The 25,106-nt window shown below is 41.1% G+C and overlaps 2 protein-coding genes across 7 annotated transcripts in view; both read left to right on the top strand.

Moving 5' to 3' along the window:
* CPB2 (carboxypeptidase B2) overlaps positions 1–4,913 on the top strand; it is a 31,030-nt gene extending 26,117 nt beyond the window's left edge. Inside the window, exons 10-11 of the mRNA XM_054586528.1 lie at positions 156–243; positions 4,561–4,913. Coding sequence (XP_054442503.1) covers positions 156–243; positions 4,561–4,745 — 273 coding nt within the window. The 3' untranslated portion in view covers positions 4,746–4,913. The remainder of the gene's footprint in view (positions 1–155; positions 244–4,560) is intronic.
* Positions 4,914–5,513: 600 nt separating this feature from the next.
* Positions 5,514–25,106, top strand: part of ZC3H13 (zinc finger CCCH-type containing 13) — a 47,779-nt gene continuing 28,186 nt past the window's right edge. For 5 of the 6 annotated variants that reach the window (XM_054586523.1, XM_054586522.1, XM_054586520.1 and 2 more), the window contains exons 1-9: positions 8,749–8,918; positions 11,425–11,550; positions 11,862–11,971; positions 12,548–12,659; positions 14,226–14,334; positions 16,829–16,968; positions 17,560–17,720; positions 21,898–22,095; positions 23,620–23,933. In XM_054586523.1, coding sequence (XP_054442498.1) covers positions 11,434–11,550; positions 11,862–11,971; positions 12,548–12,659; positions 14,226–14,334; positions 16,829–16,968; positions 17,560–17,720; positions 21,898–22,095; positions 23,620–23,933 — 1,261 coding nt within the window. In that variant the 5' untranslated portion in view covers positions 8,749–8,918; positions 11,425–11,433. Of the gene's footprint in view, positions 5,863–8,748; positions 8,919–11,424; positions 11,551–11,861; positions 11,972–12,547; positions 12,660–14,225; positions 14,335–16,828; positions 16,969–17,559; positions 17,721–21,897; positions 22,096–23,619; positions 23,934–25,106 lie in introns of those variants that run through there. The other variant, XM_054586518.1, reaches the window with a different exon arrangement.

Here is a 25,106-nt window from a genome sequence, read left to right as displayed (position 1 = left end):
ACCCCCAGCTCCTGGCAACCACCCTCCTGCTCTATATTTCTTCATATATTAGAGTTTGGGTCAATTAATCTATGATTGGTTTTTGTTTAGAAAGTTCTCCCCGCCCTGTTTGAAAGCTTTCCCTTAAGTGTACTTCCCTCTTCTGCTGATTTCAGTCTCTAGTGGCCAGCGAAGCGGTCCAGGCTATTGAGAACACCAGGGGGGGAGCCCAGTACACGTACGGCAGCGGCTCGGACAGCTTATGTGAGTACTTCTTACTTTCTTCAAAGATTTTATTTATTTGTTTTTAGAGAGAAAGGACGGGAGGGAGAAAGAGAGGGAGAGAAACATCAATGTGTGGTTGCCTCTCGTGCACCCCAATACTGGGGACCTGGCCCGCAACCCAGGCCTGTGCCCTGCCGGGAATGGAATTGGCGACCCTTTGGTTCCCAGGCCGGCACTCAGTCCACTGAGCCACACCAGCCAGGACATTATGTAAGTTATTTCTTCTCATGATCTTGGAGAACTGTGAGGTACTAACATAATCTGTGCATTCCGTGTTTCTGTGTGACTTTAATTCTTCTCAATGAAATCTTTAAACAGGGTCATGTGTAAGACAATCAGATGATAACAATGACAAATGGAAGCATCACGGCTATGACAGCATTGAACAAGCTATAGCAAGGGGATATTTTTTAAAAAAGAAGCCAGAATGACATTTAAGAAAGTACGCTCATTGCTATAGAGATTATAGAATTGGCATCACACTAGTTGAGTGAAGCAGAAGAGGTCATAAAAGGTCAAAAGGCTCCCTGGCTGGTGTGGCTCAGTGGATTGAGCACCGGCCTGCAAAAAAAAGGGTCACCAGTTCGATTCCCAGTCCGGGCACAGGTCTGGGTTGCAGGCCAGGCCTCCCTGTAGGGGGTGCATGAGAGGCAACCACACATTGATGTTTCTCTCCCTCTCTTTCTCTCTCTTTTCCCCTCTGTCTATAGATAAATAAGTAAAATCTTTAAAAAAAAAAAAGTCAAAAGGCTAAGATGCTCAGGGGCACCAGGTTGAACACTACATGCATCTAGGGAACACCGTTATGTTAGTTGTTTTTTAGTGACAGCCTGAGTCCAGGAGTATAGCACATAGCCCACTGCAGCTGCATGTCTTTGGTTTGTATCACAGTGATGGGAGTATGTGTGCGGCAAACACTTAACAAATATTCTAAATTAATTTCTACTAAAAGCTCTTTATTGAGGGGCTCCTTTGTATGCACAGTGGGATAACAGACAATGATTTTGCTCTTCTGAAGCTGGAGGGGGAGGTGAGAGAAGGTAACAGAAAATAAACAGGCAACCGCGTATCAGCAAATGACGACCCCGCAGGCCATACCCAGCCCCCTGCGTCTTTATGGACGGCCTGAGGGCTAAGGGTGGTGTTCTGTTTCTTTAAATGGCTGGAAAAATCAAAAGAAGAGGAAGATGTTGTGACCTTTGAAAATGATATGATATTCAAATTTCAGTGTTCCTGAATAAAGCTGTCTCTGAACACAGCCACACTCGTTCATGTGTGTATTGTCTATGACAGTTTCATGACTGTACAGGTGAGTAGTTGTGACACAGACTCTGTGAACCACAAAGCCTAAAATACAGGGTCCCGCAGAAGTAATGCCTGCTCGACTGTGGTTGGTAGGGTAATAATATGAGTGTGATAATTTATAGCTTTAACGTGAACGTTACATCTAAAATGTCTATGGCATGCTTGAGTGTGATATTGTTATGTTACAGGATGACATGCTTATGATTTTGTAGTAGAAGAGTTTATAATAAAAAGGGGGCATTATTTGTGCTGGACCCTCTATTTACTATCTGGTCCTTTTCAGAAAAGCTTTCCATCTCTGATGTAAACAATTACATGGTAAAATACAGTATAATTCCAATGATAAGTGAAGAAAACAAAATAGGCTTATGGATTTGAGAATGACTGCAGGAGAGAGAGAGGCTCCTTAGCCAAGGTGGCCTGGGAAGGTCTCCCTCTGGAGGTGACTTGTCTGGGAGACCTACCCGCTAAGTGGCTGCCAAACAAAAGTGAGGGGGAAATCAAGGAGAGGGAGTGGCATGTGTAAAGGCCTAGAGACAATAGATTCAAAGTCCCAGCGTTTCCTTTAAGAGGTATGATCGACAAGGTTAGAAAAATACATCCATATGAATAATCACATTCGTATTATTGTCAATAAACTGCTTGAGCACCAGGTGCCCTGCTAGTAGAAAGTCCAGAACCAGACGTTTCCTCTTCCTCCACAACATCCCCACCTTGTCTCAGGACAAACGGAGGCCACATTGGTCCACAGGGTGTCTCTGTCTCTCGGTGTCCCTGATCCATTGCTGCCTTTAGCGACTCAGGGTCCTGCTGTGTCACAGAAAAACGCCACAGCTTCCTTTCACAATTCAGTGCTTTCCTGACTCCTGTCCTCTTCTCTCCTGTTGTTCCCCAAAACATGGACCATCGTGCCTCGGGGCTGGGGGACTCAGAGAGCTACTTCCTGTTGGGGTGGAATCAGTCTGTCTCCACACAGTCCTTCATTCAGGATGCGTGTGTGTGTGTGTGTGTGTGTGTGTGTGTAGCATAGGCAAATGGCTAGATGAACACATTGCAAATATTGATATTGGTTGTCAGACATATTTGCTGAATAAATAAATAACGAATCCACTATTGGTGGACATTTTTCAATATTACAGTGTTTCAGTGAACGCCTTTGGATCGTATAAATATTAGAAGCAAAAAGATCACTTTGCATATTGTATGGTTGTCTACCTGGAAAACAGGAGGAAATTAACCAAAAAATATTAGTAACAATGAACAGTTTGGGTAAGATGGCTGACTGTGAACTAAATATACTCGTACATGGATTCATTGTTAAAGTATATATGTGTGTACAAACACAAACCCATATAATATATATTTAAAACCCTAGAAAATTTTACTAGGGTACATTAAAAAAGACAGACAAAAGGAGAAAACTGTCATGTTTTTGAGTGGGAAACCAATATAAAAAAATGGGTCAGTTCTAAATTAATTTGTGTATAAATGCCAATGAACACTTAAATGATTGTGAACTTCATTTGAAAGAATAAATTTGGTAGAAGAGCTTGTAGAATTCTGAAAAATAATACTAATAAGAGAGAATTCGCCCTGACCAGGTATTAAAACACTTTAGAAACACGAAGTAATTAAGATAGTGTGGAACTGAGCCTGGGAGAGATGGATTAAGGTGAGGGAATAGTGAATACAGAAACACAACGCTATAAAGAGATAGAGTATCTCATAAAGGAGGCAGTTCTAACCAGTTAAGGATGTTAGATCATTCAATTAGTAGGGTTGGGAAGCCTGATAAGTTACTTAGAAAAGAATAATCAGATTACTAACACCTTTTTCTCCCAAGTAAGTTCCAAATAGATAAAATATTTTCATATAAAACCCTGTAATAAACCAAGTTGAAAGCTAAATAGCTAAATAGGAAGAAAAAATTCTCCCCATATTACACAGGGCTAACAACACTGATGTTGCTTTTGTAAACAATTTATAGGTTGAATCAAGTAGAAATATGAGGAAGACAATTGATTAAAAATATATAAGCATGGGCAATAAATGTATTAAAACCATTCACTGGTAATCAAAGAAACATAAAGTGATGCTGTTTTTTACCCATAAAGCTGCCAGAAATGCAAAATTCCCATGGATAATGTAGGAGGGAGAAGTGGGCATATTCATACCTTGCTAGTGGAGGCATAAGTTGGTTCAATTCTTTTGAAGGCTATTTAGCAACGTGTAGCTTAACTGGAAAAAATGCATAACCGTTATGCTAGGAATCTACTTCTCGGAAATAATATTCTAAAGAAACAAAGAAGCAATGATGTATAAACAGGGATGGTTGTTCATTGTAAAGCTGTTTATATTACTTAGAAATTAGAAAAAATTCTAAACGTCTCCAGGTAAATATTTAACTTAATTTATATCCAATTCTACAGTGCCAGGTAGTAAGTTAGTTAAAAATGATTTGATTTGAACTCATCAATACATAAAGCTGGTCATGATAAATTATGGTACAAGACACACTGTATAGAATGATCTTACTTATGTAGGAAAAAAATTAACAGAAAATTTTAAGAATTAAGTTAAAATCGTTAAATTTCTTTTGGGTAAAGCCTGCACTGAGGTGGGGGGGGAAGCACTGACAACAGCAGGGTAGTGATGGGCGGGGGGGGGGGGGGCGGGGGGCGGGGGGCGGGGGGCGGGGGCTGGGTGGCGGCAGGCGGGTAAAAATCCCAACATCTGCAACGGTGTCCACAATAAAAATAAAGAAAAAAAGCACTAAAATGTTAACAGGGATTAACATTTCTTGGTAAAGTTATGGGTACTTTTAACTTTCTTCCTTAAACTTGTTTTCCTCCAACCTCTATTTTCAGCCAGAAGCTTATTTGACTTAATAATCAGAAAAGCAATGTTCATTTTTGGGGGAAAAACCTCCTTTGGTTAGTTAACAGGAAACATCTGTATTTCAAAGAGTAACTGATTTCCCTCCTCTTGCAGACTTAGCTCCTGGTGGTCCAGATGACTGGGTCTACGACTTGGGCATTAAATACTCCTTTACAATCGAACTTCGAGATAAAGGCCGATACGGATTCTTGCTGCCGAAGCGATTTATCAAACCCACCTGCACAGAAGCCCTTGCCGCTGTCTCTAAAATAGTTTGGCATGTCATCAGGAATGCCTAATGCTCTGGATTTTTTCATTCTGCTCCCACATGTTAATTTACTGATTAGACCAACAAGACCACCTCATTGTACCAGTTTCTTCTTTAAGTTTTATCAATAGTTTTGATAAAAGGTTTTCTTATTCCTTGGTTTGGTCAAAGCACAAAATAAATGTAATAAATAAATTCACATTTTTTTTTCCTGTTTTTAATTTGTAAGAAGCCAGGTACTGATTTTTTTTTCCTTTGATTCAGACGTCTGACTAGCCATCGCCACAATTTTAATAACTAGTGCGTCGCACAATGACTGGACCCTAGACAACAAAAAGAAAGGTTGTCACAAGTGCATTAAAGATTTTTGCTCCAAATTTTCAATAAATTTCTGCTTGTGCTTTTAACAACACAACCGCGCAGTCCGTTCGCTCCACAGGCACAGACAACGGCCCAGAAAGCGGACGGGTGTCAAACACAGGACAGACGACTCCCGTCATTAAACTCTGGTGAGCGAACCAATGAACTTTCGACAACACAGTGGCGTCCGCCGCATGTACAACAGCCATTTCCTTTAAAGCATTGTGTAATAAAAGGACGAAACTCTTCCTCTTAAATGCACTTTTAATTGGCAACTTTGGAGGCTCCAGCCCCGGGCTCCGTCTGCGGCGACCTCTCACAAAGCGGAGTAGATTCCCACCGCGCCCGGGGGCGGTGCGCGGGAGGGCGTGTCCACGAAGGGGCGGGGCCTGCGTGTGACGACTAATTTGGCGGCCGGAAGCTGTCCAGGGGCAGAGAGGACCCGGGCGAAGCCTCGACTTCCGGCGGCATTTTGAGGCCACTCTCTCCGCGGCCGGACAGTGTTTTTGTGGCCTCGTCCCGCTCCCTAGGCTGTCCTCGTTGTTTTTCTGTCCTCATCCCAGCCTCGTTTGATCCTGGCGAAGCGGCTGGCGAGTTTCGCTGCTCAGCCGCCCCCGGGGCCCCTCGCCGGCCGAGGGCCGGTTCTAGGGAGCCGCGCGCGCACCTCCTCCGTGGCGTCGTCCTCCCGGGGCCAGGCGCGGGGACTGAGAGGCGTCTCCCCGGCTCCTCGGTGCGGTGGCGGCGGTGACAGCTCGGGACTGTGCTTGCGGAGGGAGCTCGGGGAGGAGGTACGCTTGAATTGCGTGACTTGGTGCGGGTATCGGGGGCGGGGCGTGTGGAGGGGGGGCGCCCGGAGCTGGGCTTCTGCCCGGCTTGGGACCCGCCGGGATTTCCAGCGCCGAGAGCATCACACGCTTCAAACTCTGCAGTAGCTCCCCGTGCTCAGGTGTCGTGTCTTGCCCTCGTTCTTGCTCTGGCGAGGTTGTCTAAGGGGACGGGTGGATTCCGAAGGAAGGCCGAATCCTGACGGCTGCAGGTGGGCTTGGGGACCCTTGCGCGGGATTGGCGTTTGCGTGCAATGAAGGGCTGCGGGACTGTGGGTTTAGAGGTGGAGGCTCCCCCCTCTTGACGCGTTCCAGACCTATTAGGGGAAGTAGTGTATCTTACTTTTGGTTGTCTTTGTTCTTATCTATTTCCTGGCCTTGGTAATTTAAAGACCGGCCCCCGGAGTTGAGGAGAGCTACTGGACAGTCTGAACGTTTCCTAGGTAGAGAGTTCTGGCAACTTTGTATCAGAAACCGGGAAGGTGGACTGAGAAGAGGGGGGTCTGCGGTTTGGCCCGATCTGATGGACGGCAACATGATTTCCGCGGCTAGAAAATTATTCAGGGTCGGTATTAGTTGAGTGATACTGGTAGGATCTTGTCTGCGGATCACTAGCGGTGTCAGGCCTTGCGGTTATTTTGCGACGTTTTCAGGTAAGTTGGACTACTCTGAAAATGATGGGCGGGTGCAGTCTCTTCAGAGTTGGTTTGTTTGTTTGGTTGGTTGGTTTTTTGAAGAAACAGTTCAGAACGTTTGGAAAAGATCTTCACACCTGAAGTTTTCAAAGTCCGCGATCCCGCGGCAGTGAATACAGATGCGCTTATGCAGTGCAGTCCACGCGTGGTTAGCGGAAGTCTCCTTCTGTGGTGTTTGAAAGGACTGGCTTTAGGACCAAAGCGAAAGTATTTTGGAGAGTTTTGTGCACGTAACCTATAGATTTTCAAATAATTTACAATTTCTTAATGAGATATTTAGATTGTTACATGACAGTTCAGCAAGAGACTGAGAGTGCTGATGCAGGAAGGGAGCAATTTGTGTCAGTAAAAATGGTTGCAAGGTGAAAAGAAGACGGTGGATCTGGTAGAATCCCGCTTTACCAAACACATGCCTTTACTGGTTTCCTAATTATTGATTTGAAGTGAACATTGATTGGCTCTTTTAAGGATGCAAATTCATCCACTTTCCATATCTGTAAATTAAAACTAAAATCCAACAGGTGGATGTTGTTTTAACTGCTGTACAAGTTATCTGTGTTACTTTGTATTATCATATGTATTGGCATTTACATATAGAAAGCGAAGTTGCTGGACATATTTATTTGAAGAATTGGTTTTCAGTGCATGGCAGTCTCCCCATGCCCCGATACCCTGCTCTCCTTGTCCTGTAGAGTTGGAACTGTTTCAGCAGATATTTAGTAGCAGTTGAAACATTAACAGGTGTTGATACATAAAGTGTCTTTTATTCCTTTTTGTGGCAGGGAGGGTAGTTGCAGTTCTGTTTGCTTCTCTTCATAGAAGTTGCCAGCATGGAATTTTTCTCTGTGCATAGTCTTCTCAACAAATTATTTTTTCTGCACAGTGCTACAGTGTTACCTTGTTCATACCTGTGGAGTCAGGTTAGTTTTGTCCGCTCTGTTCAGAATTCAGTTTGCAATTGTTTTAGTTTATCTAATACAGATAAGCAATCTACAAGATTGTTTTAGAAAGTTCTTTTTAAAAAAATCCCCCCTAGACTGTGCAGCAAATAAACTTTTTCTGTCAAAAATACAAAATATAAATAGGAAGGGATCACATTTTTAACATAGCCCTTTTATTTTAGAACTTTAGTGGATAGGAATTTATTCTACTATCAGTTAGTGAGTATATTTACGTAGTTTTCATTGCTTGATTATTTGACAGTTTACTGACATGCTGCTGCTCATCAGATTATAACGCTTGCGTTTTGTTACTACGGGAAGGTGAGACCTCAAAAGGATGTCGTTAAGGGTTGAAGTGAGCATCCTAGAACTGATATGTGTTTTATTGACAAGATCTCAGTAATTAGGCTCCAGAAATAATTATTTAAAAAGAGGTCTCTGTATATATTTTTCTCATATTTATAGTATGAATGACAAACATTGTGATATTTGTAAGTTTTTTGGTCTGCTTCCAAAAAGCTTCCATTTGTTAAGACCCTCTTTTGGTCTGCTTAATGATTCAAAGTTTGTCCCCTACTTTTCCTTTTCAGTTGAAAAACTGTCATAACTTCTGGTCTTTATTAACCCTGAAAATGGAGCGGAGAAATAGGAAGAGAACTCAGTAGATTCGCAGGAGGGTCGCCCTGGCTTTGATGAGGCCGGTGCTGGGGGAGGGGCCCGGTGACGGCAGTCAGTGCGGTGGCCACTGCTGCGCGGAGGAGAACTCGGAGCTGGAGGGGCAGCGTCAAGGTGTCTGGGCTAGAGGGGGCCGTAACGTTGACGTTGCTATTTTATTTTATTGTTTCTAACTTCTCTCACGGACTCTGAAGCATTTACTCCTTATTGAAGCCTGTTTAGATATAAATTGAAAAGTGCCCCCCCCAGTCAAATTTGCATTTTATTCTGTGGTATTATTTATCTTCCTTTGTGGCCCAAATTTTTAGGTTGAAAATTTGAAGTAAGTCACATTGGTTGGTAACACAGTTTTATATTAATTAATTTATTACTGTATGTGAGTAAATGCTCTCCTCGTGTATTTTAGGTTATGTGTATATGCTTAGACAAGTAGGATTTAAAATATTGTATTATGTATTCTTTGCAAGCAAAAGCCTTTTATCTGTGCAAAATCATGAATGTTTCAGTAATGATAATTAGATAACTTGTTATTATTGATTACTGATGGAAGTTCCTAGAGAAATAGACGATCAGAAGAATCCCCTGTTTTTAAAGGTCTTTCTGGAACCTAGATCTGGCACTCGAACTGATCGCCCTTCTCGGGCGAGGGCTGACACTGTTGGACTCTGAAGACTAGAAGAGAACATCCCTCTGCTTCACTGCTGTAGAGGTAACGATCGCTAGAAGTAAAATTCCTGGGATCAGCACTGTGTAGGTGAACCTTGAACAGCTCCTTATGTCTGTCACTTGTGAAGGCAACTTTGTCTCTGTGTGAAGGAGCCCTTTTCGTGGCAGGAATACAAGGCCAGGGGTACATGGCCCCGTGAGTCCAAACCCTCTGACATCCTCAAGGCTCACGATAGGGTCTGAGATTGGAGAGAAGCCTGAGGACTGCTTTGCAGCGGCAGGTCAGGGGAGGGGAGCGCTGGTCCGAGCAGCAGGTCGCAGAGCAGGAAGCCAGAGCGGGTGCCAGGAGCCTCGGAAAAACCAGAAGGGAGGTGCCGGAGACCCAGTGGTCCTGGAGGAATAATGGAGAGCTTGTTGCCCCGGCCGTGGGGAGCACCGCCACTGATGGGTGTGCCTGAGGCTGTGCGGGAGTGAGGGCAGGTTGGGAACAGGTGTTCTGAGGACAGAATGACCGTTTCAGGTGATAGTGGAGAGGAAAAAATGAAAGGTTAGGGTTAGTCTTCTTTGAGGCAACGTGGTGAGATAGGGTCTGTTTTCCAAGTCCCAGGTAACTAGTGATAGCTGATAAGGAACTTTAAAGCTCACTTGACTTTAAGTTTAGTAATGTATGCTTTTAAAATTAGTGACTGGGCATTACAGTGTAATCTACATATTAGTATTTGTAGTAACATGATGAAACTTGGAAAATTTGTTTTTACTTATCGGATTCTGCTCAGGTATAAATTATAAAATGGTGGTGTTCTCAGTTCATCGAAGCTCTACCTTTTCCACATCTTTCTCACATCTCCACTTAATAATGGCTTTTAGTTATTTATGGTCAGTAAATCAGATAGACATGTGAAATTTTACCAGCTTTTCCTTTGTAAAATCACATTTGGGCTGAGAATGAGCCCAAGAAAAGTTAAATCAAAGGTTATCTTATAATACTATCCCAGTATGTAGGGTTCACTGGAAAGTTTCTTCCTCGGAGAACAGTTGATACTTGCTGTTGCAGCAAATTCTTCTTCATTTACATGACATTCTACACAATTTTTTAAAAATTAAAAATTTAAAGTTATTTTCTAATTTGGAATCACTAACAATTAATTGCTATTAAAATCATGATTATATTCTATGTGAAATATTGTATTAAGTTTTTCCCATTTAAAATGACCATATTGTATAATTTCATACTTTCCTCTTGGTTCATTTGTCAAACACTGTCCTTATTCTTTCAGTCCTTTTAAAATGTGGCCTGAAAAGAAATATTTCACTGAACCAAACATTGTTAATATTTGTTTTTTTAGTTTTGATTTGGCACTACTGTGATTTAACTTTCTTTCAAGTGATGTGACTTTACTTTGAAGACATTAAAAGAACGTTTGTGAACTTTATAGAGACCGACTCTACCGCATGGCACTCTTACTTTTTTAGCTGCCATTGTTTATTCTAGTAACTAATTTTGACCTCTAATAAGATTTCAACTAATATTTACATTGTATAAAGTGTAATATTGTTCAGTTCTTTTTTCTTTCTCTTAGGCAGTTTCTATAGTAGTAGTCTTTTTAGGCTATTTTTGGTCCAGAATTGAGCATTGCGTTCTAAATTGTATATCATACAACTATTTTTCTGATCTTTTCATTTTCAGTTGAATTACCTAACTACATATTTGGATAGTTTTTTATTATGGTTTTCATTTTAATGTTTTATTTGCTTCTGTAAAATATTTTTATGATTTGTCTTGTTACTAGCAGTGGTAAAATACGTGGTTTATTACTTTTAGTGCCTTTGACTTTTATGTGAGTGTAGTATAGATTATAGAACACCTTCACTTGTTCTAGTTATGTAGCCTGTTCTGTTTTGAAAGAAAGTCATCTTATCATAATTGAGTGGGTTTTTTTAATTATTGGAAAATAAATATCCTTGATTACTGTTTTTCTTGACTACTGTGAGACAAAAAAAAAATTTAGTCTTCATTTTTCTTCCCAAGCTGATTTTTAGAACATAACTAATGTCACTTAAATTGTCTAAGACATAACTTCTATTAATAAAACTCTCACCTGATTTTATTTTTGCATTTTTTGACATGCTTTATTTTCTAGTTAACCAATTGATGGAGAATGATAGTGCAACTTTTCCTTAAACGATAGTTACTAAGTCTTGAAATGACCTGCATAAGGAAGTTAGAAACTAATTATTTTACAGTGTGTTTTCCGAGGTTGAATGTACTAAGAAAACTTGGCCGTGTGAGCAGAATCTTATTTATTTCCTCTGCAGAAGAGGTAAAATTCTAGCCAACAGATTCAGAGTTATAAATTGACTAATAAAGTGTGTCTTAGAAGATAACTTCTGTTCAGCTATGACCTCTCCTATTTTTTTTTTAATCCTGAAAACAATCCCCTGTAATTTTTGCAGTGCTTTCTCCAGTTTTATCTACTAGTAAGTTATGGGCTGAGTAATTTCAAATTGAAGAATTTCACAGTTTTGCCTCTTTCTTTTTTTGGTTAAAGTAGTACAAAATGTCAAAAATTAGAAGAAAAGTCACAGTGGAAAACACGAAGACCATATCCGAAAGCACGTCCCGAAGACCCAGCGTGTTTGAGAGGCTGGGGCCCAGCACGGGGAGCGCGGCCGAGGTGAGGGGCTGCTGGCGGGCGGGAGCGGGCGGGTGCTTCTGCAGGCCTGCCCCGGAGCTGGTCTGCGTAGCACCGCCGGCTGGCCATTGAGGAAGTGGCCGTTCATGAAGAGGACTGGGAAGGGTGACAGAGAAGAGGGTTTATGGGCTTTTCTTTTCTTTGCTCTGATGTTTTTATTATTGGGGGAGTAATGCATGTCTCAGGTTAGCTGGCATTTTGATAGCATTTGTTACAATTTTGTTCCACTAGCATCTTTTGTCCAGAAATAAGTATGAATGAATATGAAATTTACATGGTACTCTCTCTCTCAGACACAGTGCCGTAACTGGTTGAAGACTGGCAACTGCCTCTATGGAAACACGTGCAGATTCGTACATGGCCTTTCACCTCGGGGTAAAGGTTATAGCAGCAATTACAGAAGGTAAATTGAGAACTCCGAATTGTTTATATACAATCAGAAGATGGCTTTTACAGAATATCTACTATAAAAATCTGAAATGCAACCATGCATTTGGTCAGATTTTCTATTTTGCTGGCAGTCTTATCAAAGATCGACAAGATCTTTTTCGTTGTTAAATTCAAGATGAATAAAATGGTCTCTTTAAAATTAACTTGGTCAATATTTACTTGTTTTGACAATAGATCTTTTTTATAATATATTTGTGGCTTGCTTCCCCCCTCCCCAATTATATATTAAAATATGCTTAAGACAGAATTTTCTTAAAATTTATTTATTTTTCTTTCTTCCTACTACCACTTTCCCCCGCCCCACCCGCCCCCACCTCCCTCCCCATCCCCCGCCCCGTTTGGCTTTGTCTCTGGGTCCTTTATGCGTGTTCCGTGCCGACCCTTCCCCAAAATTCACTGAGCCGTGAACAGTTAACAGAACTATGTGGAGATTTCGTGAGGTTAGTTCTGTAAATATATTCTTATAAAATAATACATAAGTAAGATTTTTGCTCTTTTGTTTCGGATTTTGTTTGCTTTTGTTTTAAAGGTCCCCAGAAAGACCCACAGGGGACCTGAGAGAAAGAATGAAGAACAAGCGCCAGGATGTGGACTCCGAGCCCCAGAAGCGCAACGCGGAGGAGTCCTCCTCCCCTGTCCGGGTAGGAGTGGGCTCCCCACGCGCAGTTACGTTGCAGTAGGGACCTGTCATTTACGTTTGCTTTAAATACTATCTTGTGTGCTAAGGACATGTATGGTGAGTGTGTAACATGCAGAATGATGCTATGTGCAGAGAATGTAATTCTCAGGGGAAAAGTCCTCCGGCAAAACATGTAATTCTCTGGTTGGTTCACTTCTTGGAGGAGGTTAAGACGAAGGGAATTCATTGGCAGGGCTCCAGCTGAACTTCTTGGGGTTTCTTGACGTTGGTGGGCGTCAGGAGTCGCTACACATGTCGTCAGATCTTCAGAGTGCAGCCAGCCATTCTACCCTGCCCACTTCCAGAATGATTGGCGTGGCTTAAAGTGGAACACTTACATATTAAAACAGGGGAAGCAGAGCCCGACGGTGACAGAAACTGGACTAGGAAACTTAGGTAAAGGCACACGTGACAGCAAAATTTAGTGAAGAATTTCCTGACAGTTGAGCCGAAAGAGAAGCACAATTTGTGATAAAGTTTATTGAATAAAAGAAAACAGGTGTTCGTCAGGAATGGAAGTCTTTTCCAGAGACATTTTTTTCCCCAAGAAATTTATTGTAACAGATTTGTTGAGACATAATTCACATACCGTACAATTTGCCCTTTTAAAGTGTACACTGGTGATTTTTCACATATTCACAGTCAGGGGACCATCACCACAGTCAGTTCCGGAGCATTGCATCACTTCCAGAAGGAACTCCGTGCCCGTTAGCATCCACCCCCATGTCCGTCCGACGGCCCAGGAGGCCTCGGCGACCGCTGTTCCACTTACTGTCACTGTAGGTTTGCCTATTTCAGACAGTTCCTACATGTGCAGCCCTGCAGTATGGGGGGCGGGGGTTTGTGACTAGCTCCTTTCACTCAGCATAGTGTTTTCAAGGTTCATGAAAGATTATAGGATGTATCTGTATTTATTCCTTGTTTTTGCCAAATAGTATTCACATTTTGTTTATTCATTCATCAGTTGATGATCATTTGGTTTCATCAAAATAGGGAAAGCCTCTTTTTTGAAAGCATTTGCAAAATTATGAAAAGAGTTTGGATTTATCTTTAGGTGTGTGGGAAAGTGCTGTTACGTTGTGATGTATAGCAAGTCTTAGGTCAGCAAGTACCCTGATTGGTGTATCCCTTTTTTAGTAACTTGTTAAAGTCACAAATCCTTCTGTATTTTATCTATTTTAAACAGTCTTTTACCCTGTGATTTTTCACACACACACAGAGATGCTAGTACGCAATGTACTATCAAATGGTTATTAAAGCATTAGATTTGCAATGTGTATTTCAAAATCTTAATTACTCCTTACATTTACTGCATCTTTGTTCTTTAGTAAAATAAATATCATATAATGTCTTTTATTGTGGTGCTACACTAGGACTTGTCATTTCCTCTGCTTAGTAGGTCAGTGATTATTTACAGACCTGATTCCTAACGAAACAAAGATGAAGTTAGAAATACTTTCTATTATCATAGCTATCTCATATAATTAAAAAATACTTAGTAATTTGCATATATGTATGTACTTTTTAGAAAGAATCTTCAAGGGGGAGACATAGGGAAAAGGAAGACATAAAAATCACCAAGGAGAGAACTCCAGAGAGTGAGGAGGAAAATGTAGAATGGGAAACGAATAGAGATGGTGAGTTTCAAAAGCCTTTGTTTCTGTAGTCAGTTCGCTGATTATTTGTGTTGCAGACTGTTTGAAAAGGGCCTCAAAACCCTTGTCGAGTGTGACCTGCCTGTGGGTGTAGGGTTGTCTCACTGAGGCGTCAGGCAGAGCGCACCCGCGGGGACAGAGCGGGGCAGAGCGGGCTGTTCAGCCTCCTCCCCCTTTCTCTTCTGTGGCTGCCTTGTGCAGCGTCACAGTCCCTGAGAATTTTATTACGCTTGTAACTTTCCTTTTTCTCAATATCAGAGTTAAAAGATTCAATCTGAAGTTATGTATTTTTTCATAGTATTAAAAGATTTAAAATTTTTAAAGACCTCGGAAAATTATTTCTGGGGAATTGTTGACTTTCATCTTTCAAAAGAGATCCAAATTCGGTAATTGAGACTTTGAGTTTGTTTATGAAAAATTAGCAAAATCATCTTTGAGTCATTGTCTTAACAAATAAGCATTTATTTTCCACACCATGAGCATGCTAGCCTCACACTACCAAATATAGAGAAAGGGGACACGTTTGTGGAATGTGTTGGGTGTGCTGAGCATTTTAATATAATTCGTATAATTACCTCATTCATTCAGTAGCTTTGCTGCACTAATTACAAATGATGTAACTAAAGAGTTTAAGAATATAAGCAACTTCTCAGCAGTAAGACCAAAATTACAGCTTGTGGGTCAGCTGACTCTTTTTGCAAATAAAGCTTTATTTGGAATACAGCAGCATGCATTGGGTGACATATTTTTCTGTGGCTGCTTTAGAACTACCATGGATGAGTTGATTACTTGTGACAGCAAAGAGCCTGCAAGCCTAAAATAGTTACTCCTATAATTAGGAACAGTCTCTGGGAACTTACATAGACTAGTACTTGAATTATACCCTCACTGCCTCTCCAGTAATTTGAACATCAGTACTTTTTAAGGAAATTCATTCCATCTTTGGACAGCGTTATCTGCTAAACAGTGGCCTCTAAGAACAAATAGAAAACTTACCTGTGAGTAGTTCATTGAGATCTCATAAGCCAGTCTAATACCTCTTACAAAATAGTTGTGAATGGAGCTATAATGTTCCATTGTGGTTGATTAATTAGTTAATATACTGAAATAACGTATTACAAACTTTTACTGTCAAGATTGGATAGCTAACTTTTCCTAAATAATAAAGGATTAACCCTTAACATATTCAACATTCTTTTCTTTTTAATTATTTTTGGATAAAATTCTGAAAGATATTGGAAACCTCATATCTTTAAAAATAAAAATGTTTCTGTTTCAATATTGTATGCTTATTGTTGGAAATTTAAAAAGGTTCAGAAAAGCCTAAGTCCGTTTTCTCCATATTTCCATAGTAGCTAATTCAAAACCTCCCAAATCTCTAATCCCTCGTTTGGCTGCTTGCTGTTTACCCTCGGAGGGGACAGGACTTGTCATCCACGAGCTCCCTCGCTTGCCGCCCCTGCGCCCCTGCAGACTAGTTGTTTTGTCTACACCTAAACTTCCTCATTCCCTTTCGCTCTGTGTAAGAGGCCTCCCTCTGCTGTACCAGGTGATAGTCCCTGTATTCTGCCTCTGACGGCCTTCCCCCTTTGCAGTCTTTACGTATTGAACATCTGCCTTGACATTTTTCTTCTCCCACGTTCCTTATACCCATCACCCTGCTTGTCCCCACTTTGCAACCAAACTCTTCAACGAGTTGTGTACCCTCCTGTCTCTGTTTTTCCCCTTGTACTTATTCAGTCTTCTGACCCGTGTCTTCCCTAAACTGTTCTCCAAGGCCCCTAAAAGCTTCCTCCAGGCTCAATACACGGATAGTCCTCGTCTGTCTTCTGTAACCTTTCTGCTGCACGCGACACGTACGAGGGCCTCTTTCTCCTCCAAGTCCTTCCCCCTTGGCTGTCCCTCTGGTTTTTCTCTCTTGTTGTGCAGGCCTTCTCTCCCCTAGCTGTTGATTGCCAACACTTTATTCTAGACAGTCATCTAAAAAATACTGAAGTGATTTTGTTACAAGAACCTTTTATTTATTCCGGTGTTTGAAAAGGTGTATAAATATCTTTTGTAGTGGCTTCCCTTGCAGAGTGTTCACATGGCTATTTATGTTTTCTCTTGATTGAAACTGGCAAGATTTGAAAATTGTGCACCTTTTGGTATCTTTAATGCTTAGAATTTGTTTCTGAGTGTTTTAATTTTGTCTTTTAAAAATCCCATTTGCTAACCAAAACCCAGCGACCAACTATCCAAAATTACTCCCAGACCCTGGGAACCTTAAAAATACTTGGCTTTTCATAAATCAGCCATGTTGATTTTAATCCTTTATAGAGACGCTATATATTTATTTTATCTTTTAGAAGTATGTTAATCTAATAAAAAACTCTTCCATTTTAATTTATATAAAAATTAGTTGAAGAGATTCTGTAGTTTTTGATATAGATAATTATGATACCTTCTGACAAGTAATGGGATTTTTATTTTAAAGATTCTGACAATGGAGATATTAATTATGATTATGTTCATGAGTTGTCATTGGAAATGAAGCGTCAGAAGATACAGAGGGAATTAATGAAGCTGGAACAAGAAAACATGGAGAAGAGAGAAGAAATTATTATTAAAAAGGAGGTGTGTTATTTGTTCAAATATATGTTAATTAATTGACATCAACATGGATATTTAACAGAACTCATTAGCTACTTGGTACATCTTAAATTGTATTAGGATATTGATTTATATTGGTCAACTTGCTGCATATCAGTCCACTTCATATATGTTAATCATTTGTCATTATTATTTTATTAGCTAAATAGGAAATCTTGTTCCTGCTGAAAAGGTGAACACACTGAGGTTCTGTTGGCTGGAGGGACAGGCTAATGTAAAATGGGATATGATTAGACACACGTCTGTTGTTTAGGCCTGTGCTATTTCTAGAATAGTTGATTCATTTCTAAAGAGAGGGAGATCATTTATTTGAATATAATTTGTGAATTTTCTTAGGAGATCTTAAAATTTCTTAACTTTAGTTTTATTGGTATTAGTCTTAGGGAGAAAAGCACAGGTTCAGAGGTCAGAATGCCATCAATACATGGCTTTCATAATAGCACTTAATAGTTCATCCTCTAAATTTCGGTGTGATGTAAAAACACATGCTTTGTTGCCTGGTTATTCCAACCATGATAGAAGTTTCTGAATTGACCTGCTGAATTTTCTTGGAAGGTCTCACCAGAAGTGGTTAGATCCAAGTTATCTCCATCGCCTTCTCTGAGGAAGTCTAGCAAATCTCCAAAGCGAAAGTCGAGCCCTAAATCGTCCTCTTCCTCCAGCAAGAAGGACAAGAAGGCAGCCGCAGTGTCCTCCCCGCTGCCGGACCCGCAGAGGTCAGTTGGGTGGCACGCAGTGCCGCGAGGAAGCAGCTTGCTCTGAAGGGGTGCTCGAGGGCGGAAGGAGGCTACCGGGGGTGCTTTTAATGCTTTCAGGCCTTGGTGTGAGCTGTTTTTCTTTTAGAAAAACTGACATGCTTCAGATAAAAGAAAATAGCAATAAAAGAGTCTTTCACATCTACACATACTGCAGAGCTTTTTATTTTTTAAGAAATGAAACATACCAGATATACTTCCTGTTTTTCCCTCTTCAGTTTGGTTTTTGTGATACTTGTGCATGTGTCTTCATCCTGTCATAATGTGTATTATTTTGCAATATGTAGTAGTATTTTTCATCTGTTTAATCTTAATACAGATGTATTATAACCCTCTGCAGCTTTTTCACTTAACACTTTTTACATTTATCTGTATTGATAGATGTAGCCTTAGTTTTTTAGTATTTATACTATATATTTATTTACTTTGTTGAACATTTAAGTTGTTACTAATTTTTAGCTATTAGAAATTACACATAATGACCTTAATTCATTATGTATAATTGTCTCTTTGTATGACCAAGAGATTATATTCTTTATAGTGCATACATAGCAGTAATAATATATTATTTAGCTTTATTGTAGTAGCCAGTGGAGGAGATAAAAACAGAAATATTTAAATATTATTACATTGAGGGAGTGAGAATAAGGCAGGAGACACTTTTTCATTTAATGTCACTCTACTATTTTACATTTTAGTTAAAGTACAGACAGTAATTTTATTTAAGAAAAAACCTCTTCCCAGCTTTTGACCAGTTGGCAAACCTTGTCCGTCTGCACGCATAATGAAATTCGTACTTGATTCCTTCCTTCTAGTTTCTAGAGGCTTTAACCCTGTCTCAGACTCCAGTTCCATTTTGCCTAGATTATCATATCATCTTACTGTCATATTAACATCATTTAGTGTCCACTTTTCACACAGATACCCCAGCTCCTATATTTTACAGATGTTGTAAAAGAAATCTTCAGAGAACTATTCCAGTTTGTTTATTTTATCATTGAAAAACTCAGTGAATTTCTGTTCTGTTAAGTAAAATTCAGATTTTTTAGAATGACAGACTTTGATTTTTTAGCCATATTTTTATCCAATCTTCTTTTCTACTCTTCCATATTTCATTCTTTAATGTCTAGCTCAAATTTTGTCTCTGTTTTCTAATTTCTCCTTACTAAACATAATTTATGTATATCAGATTTTATTTATACCACCTCTTAATATTAGTTGTTTGCACTACATTTTCGCTGTGGCGTGCTAGTTTTACAGCCTCTACTAAATTTAGGTGCCTTGTAGACTAGAACCTTGATGGCTCCTTGTTCTGTCTCCCCACAGCACCTGCTTTGCGGAGCTTTGCATTTTAGTAAGTCGCTCTGTAAAGTTGCCTTGATCCTCTCTGCTCTGTGATTGAGTGAACATTGCAAGGGACGTGGGAGAAGCGGAACAGCAGAGCGAGCGATTCACCCCCACTTGCTCTGTATCCACCTGGCTGACCAGTTACTAACTTTCCCTCAATTCTATTCATTTCCCCCCAAAAAACAGTATACCACAGATACTCTCTTTTCATTGTTCTATTCTTTCTGTTTATAAAATCTTTGAAATTGAATCTCTTCATAGACAGTTTTGGTAACTATTTAGATGTAGGGTTAGTTTCATCCTCCTCTTTTTCATGTAGTTTTCTCTTAACTGCTTTATTGTAGGTCACTAACTTTTGTTGAATATTTAGCTTGAGTAATGACCCCCATTGATTGAACTATGCTATTTCCTATATTCTACAATGTTGGTGACTTTAAGTGCACCATTAATTTAATAAAAGAAACAGAAGGATCTGGGAAACAGTAAATTTTAGGTACAAAAAAACATTGAATTGCCTATACCATTTCTGATACCAGCTCTGTAGTTTCTTAGCTTCATTTCTCAGTTATACTATAAACTGTTTGAAGACATATTAAGCCACAAGCAAAGGTTAGAATTTCATTTAAAATTCAATGGAAGGTTGAAACCGGTGCCCCAAAGTCACCTGAGGTGACAATCAGGTGAACAGACTCTTTGGTCCTAGTCTTACATGGTTACTGTACTGAGGAGGCAGAGAGAACTACGACCCAACACCCCTCACCCTGCAGCCTGAGAGCTGGGTCCCCCCACCCCCTGCGGAGAGACGCAGCTGGATGGGCGCTCAGCGTTGGCCCGGAGGCGCCGTGCAGTGCAGGGCTGGCCAGCGCTGCCTGTCCTGGCCGTCCGCGTTCTCTCTCGGTTTTCGTTAAGGAAGGTTCTTCTCTTCATGACCCTTTGTGTAAAGATGCGTGAAGTGTGTCAAGAGCTCTTTAAAAGAAGTAGTTTCAAGGAGAGAGAGAGGGGATCTAAAAATGATAGGAGCGTATGATGGCGCTGTGTGCCACAAAGAGGAAGTGGGCTCCTGCCTCTAAAGAGCAATCAGCTGACTTAAAAAATGTCAAAAGATCTCAACTTCATGCAGCTGGAAGGCACTTGAAAACACTGTATACATAACAAAATTGTATTTTCCAACTGCGTGTACTTTTTATGGTAAAGTGAGGAGATCCTGTACCTTAGCGAGCGTATTGGGGTAATCCTTGTTTTTACAGTAGTTTTAATTCCAACATGTGAGTTTAGCACACAGGAGTTTATTTCTTACCCAAGTGAAAGGGGGAGTTTCTGAGGAGCAGGTGGCTCTGCCATACATGGAGATTCAGCGACCTCAGCCCTTTCGGACTCTGACTCCACCTTTTTAGGTTTTTTGAGGACACCAAAAAATGGAATCTGCAAAGAAAAAAATTAATTGGAGTATTAAATTTATTTAGTCACTGGGGGCATGAGAGTCTTCCGTTTGTTAGGCCTGGAAGTAATAAATCTTACTTCTGCTGACATTTCTTTGGGCAACACTCGGTCATGTGGTCATACCTGATTTCAAGAAAAGGCTGGACAGGATGGCTAAACATTGTGCGCAGGACAACAGCTTAGTGAACACCTTGCTAGTCTCTGTCACAGGCAGTAATATGAAAATACAGTTGTGGTGAGAATTCCTCTCTTTTATCTTCAAAATAGTCTTTAAAATTTTTGCTACAGATACCAACTATTGATTAGTTTTTGTCTTTTAAGAGGAAAAATATTTAGAAGCGCAGAATATTTGAGTCATCTGATTCTTGGCAGAAGAAAAAGATGAAAAATAAATTTGGATATCATTTAGTAATTTCTGACCTGTTAGGTGGTTAACCCTATCCATTATAATAAGAAATAGGGATAAAGGAGTAAGGAACCAAATTTTCTGAATGGCCACCATAAGTTGGTTGCTTTTGTATTGTTATCTTTTTTTAAATTTTATCAGCAATTTGAGGAAGTTACTATCCTGTACCTTTTTATAGTGAAGGAAACTTGGGATTAGAGAACTGAAGGTCACAGACAGTAAGTTCTGGAATTCAGGGTCAGGTCGACGTTTGTAAAAATCAACCGGTAGTGAAATGAGTGGCTAGTGAAAACTTAGCAGACGTATGAACAGAAAGAGGCTCATTAAAAACGCGGCACCAGACTGCATACTCAAGCGTTGCAGAAAACAGACAAATTTAAATAATTTATAATTGAGTACAGTTTGAGAGAATAGTGCATTGGCATGATAAGAGCAGTTGATGAAAATATAAGCAACCTGTAAACAAAGGTATTGTGGAAGAAAAACACTTTTTTAAGCTGAAAAGAGTACAATAATGAGATTGCCAAACTTTGAATTAGTAAAATTAGTGTTGCTTAAAAAGATTATGACCAAATTTGGAAACATACTTAGGATATTGGAAAGCAAAAGGAGAGATGGAAGTCTCCCACTTAGGTAACATTATTTAAAGTGCTGAAATTTAGTTTCTGCATTTTTTATTTTATATTACTTCCTTTCCTGAAAGAATCTCTTCCTACCCTGTAAATTGTTTATTAAGTAGTGTTAGTGAAATAAGTAACAAGTAAATCATTTGCTCATTTCTCTGTTTTCTAGATATTGATTACTAGTATACAAAATAATCAAAGGCAAATTATTGAAAGGAATGCTACCATTTTTAAAATGTGCTTTGTTAAAATGAAAAAATATATATCCATTAGACCTTCCAAAATATTTGGATCTCTAATGATAGCTCTGTGTTACCTTCAGGAATTCGAAAAGCAACCAAAGTAAGAAAAAAGGACCTCGCACTCCTAGTCCACCACCTCCTGTGCAGGAAGATATTGCTCTGGGGAAAAAATATAAAGAAAAGTATAAAGTAAAAGACAGGATAGAAGAAAAACCAAGAGATGGAAAGGACAGAGGGCGGGATTTTGAAAGACAAAGGGAAAAAAGAGACAAGCCCAGGTGAGTAAGGAGGGTTCTGTGTTTTTTAACAGTCTTACTTTTGCGGGATCTAAAATACTTTTCAGAAGCTTTTAGGCATAACTGTAATGGATGTTTTCAGTGTTATTAAATTACATATGTATATTTAATAGTTCCCATATTGACTTGTGGATAATTCAATAAACATTAACTTAAAATTTTTTATTGTGATTAAGAAACCAAAATTCCCAATCTTCATTTTTAAGGGTATAGTTCGGTCAGTAGTGTTAAGAATATTTGCATTGTCATGAAACATATCTCCAGAACTTTTTCATCTTGCAAATCTGAAACTGCAGACTCAATAAACAACTCCCTTTTGCTCTCCCCTGCGCCCAGCGCCTCAGCCCCTAGCGACCAGAATCTGAGCACGTTAGACACCTCCTGTAAATAGAACCGTGCTGTCTTTCTGTGGCTGGCTTGTTGCCCTTGGCGCAGCATCTTCAGGGTCATCCATGGCAGAGTGCGGGCCAGGGTCGCCTTCCCTCTGAACGCTGAGGGGTGTTTTGTCGTCTGCACTGACCGCGGTGGTTGATGCCGTTACCTGTCGATGGACGTGTGGGTGGCCTCGGCCCCTGGGCTGCCGCGAGCCGTGCCGTTACGGACAGGGGTGTAGTGTGTCGATTGACCTTTCTGGTTCACAAGGTCCGTGGAATGCTTGCAGATTTGGTAGGGATGTGTTATCCTTGTTAGTTTTTTAATATTCGTTTTCAAATTTTTTTGTAAATAAAGAAATAATATTTCCTCAAGAAAATTGAACTCTTCAGAGCTCTGAGTCTCTTTTCTTTCCGAGTTACAGGGTAACAGTGCACACGCCTTGAGTTCACAGGCACTTGTTTCTTGGCTCTGCCAGTTATTTGATGCGAGGTCCTGAATAAGTTACTTGTTTTCTCTGAGCCTCTGTTTATTCTATTTAGTTGCAAAATATGCATGATGTTGCTTCACAGGGTTGAGGTGAGGATTAAATGAGAGAGCTTTAAAAAATGAGCCAAGTGCTCAGTAAGTATACGCTATATCTTTCTACTTCAGTAATAAATTACAACATAGTAACAGTTACACATGACTTTCCCTTTGCAGGTTTTTACATAAACTAATAGTTCATCAAATGTAACCCTAAAATTAGTTTTTCTAATATTTGCACTTTTTTCCCTAAGCGGTACTTACATAGTAGCAGATTTGGAATCGGTTGTTTGAAGTAAGGACTCATGGCCAGACAGCGCTGCACACTGGAGGCACCCGGGAGCGTTGGCTCTTCCCAGTCCCCACGTTTTCTGCTCGACTGAGTGTCGGGAGTTACTTCCTCCGCGTCCAGCCTTTTACAGGCTCCCGGTGGTTCTGGTGTTCAGCTGCGGCTGGGAGTCATAAGCTGAGAGTCAGTCGCTCATTTAAGGCAGTTCAGAGGGAGGAATTACTCACGCCTCAGCTTTAACTTTCACATCTGGCTTTTGTTTTGGAAAAAGGTTCGCAGCTACCGGAGATGAGGCCCTGACCGTGTGCTTTGCCTTGCAGGTCGGCCTCCCCCTCAGGACAGCACCGCTCGCCCGTGTCCTCGCGGCACCACTCGTCCTCCTCCCAGTCCGGCTCCTCCGTGCAGAGACACTCACTCTCCCCGCGGCGCAAGCGGACCCCCTCGCCGGCCTACCCGCGGGCGCTGAGCCCGCCCCTGCGGCGCTCCGCCTCGCCCTACACGGCTTCGCGCTCCCTGTCCTCCCCGCCGAGGAAGCCGAGCCCCGCGCGCCACCGCTCGCCTGCCCGCGAGAAGGGCAGGCACGAGCACGAGCGGGCCTCGCAGCCCCACGACCGGCGCCATGAGCGGAGGGAGGGTATGCCCTGCGTGCCCTGGTGCCGCTTCACTTGCTTTTTCAGTTGTTTAAGTAGATTGTTTTTAAATTTAAAACTCGGACATTCAGACTTACTGTTACAATTGGGGCAGACAGAACTGTTGCATTAAGTCTTCTGTAACACAGAGGACAGGTCTTGGGCTGCTTAATGACGTGGGGATGTAAGCTGTTCAAACACAGGGCCTGGCACAAGTAACGCCCCTTTTTATCATATGAAAGTCTTACTACAAAACCATGAGTGTGCAGTTCTGTAGCATACCACATCACACTCAAGCCACCATATGATATTTCGGATGAAATGTTCAAATTGCTGTCCCTTTCATGCGAGACATTGACGTACCCTGCCCAGCCGCACGCGTGGGCGCTACTCCTGCCGGACCCTGTGCATGTAAGCAGACACTGATGTGTTTGCTAAGCTGATGTTTCCTTTAAGGTGTTTCACTTTCGTACTCAAGTTCTAGAAATTCTTGGCCATTTTATTCTGAGTGCGTCCTTCTGATTGCTTAGTCAGTCCTTTGAAAAAAAGAAACGGTGAAGGGAGGAGAAGCAGCAAAGCAGAGGGCAGGGTCGGAGGGCGTCAGACGCATTTGGCGAAGAGGCGAGAGCTGGGGTGTCCAGGGGGTCGCTGTGCACCGAGGCCGGGTCCTCCGGGTGCAGCTGGAGAAGGCGTTGACTCGGGACTCGCCGTGCCCGCCCCTGCACGCTGAGGGGCCGTTGCAGCCCGGCAGCAGGGCCTCCTCCCTGCTGTGCCGAGTCCCTGTGCGCAGCTCAGCCTCTCGTCCTTGCGCGTGGACCAGGGCAGGTTTTTCCTCCGCCCTCTGCAGGGTGAGTTTTCGGACGTAATGACTGCTCAGGAGCACTGGCTTCCTTGCCGCGTTTCTGTTTAATGTGCATTTTGAGAGCCTGTCTGTGAGTGGAAGTGTAGCAGTTTCCCAGGAAACATGTTGAACTTAGTTACTATTCTTTCCTGTTGACAGTGCAAGCAATAGTTAAAGATTTTTATCCAAGGGAGTGATGGAGGCTTGGGGAGGGACTAGAGAGAGCACCTGTTTTACAGAATTATCTCTATGTACATGGTTTTGGAACCAGATCAGCACATCAGTATTTATGGAGCATTGGGAAGATGGAAAAATTCTCTTGTAACTATTAATTTTA

Source organism: Pteronotus mesoamericanus, unplaced genomic scaffold (assembly GCF_021234165.1).
Source record: "Pteronotus mesoamericanus isolate MK-2021 breed Mesoamerican mustached bat unplaced genomic scaffold, CSHL_Meso_final contig_94, whole genome shotgun sequence".
Lineage (NCBI taxonomy): Eukaryota > Metazoa > Chordata > Mammalia > Chiroptera > Mormoopidae > Pteronotus > Pteronotus mesoamericanus.
This window is presented reverse-complemented; position numbering and strand designations above follow the sequence as displayed.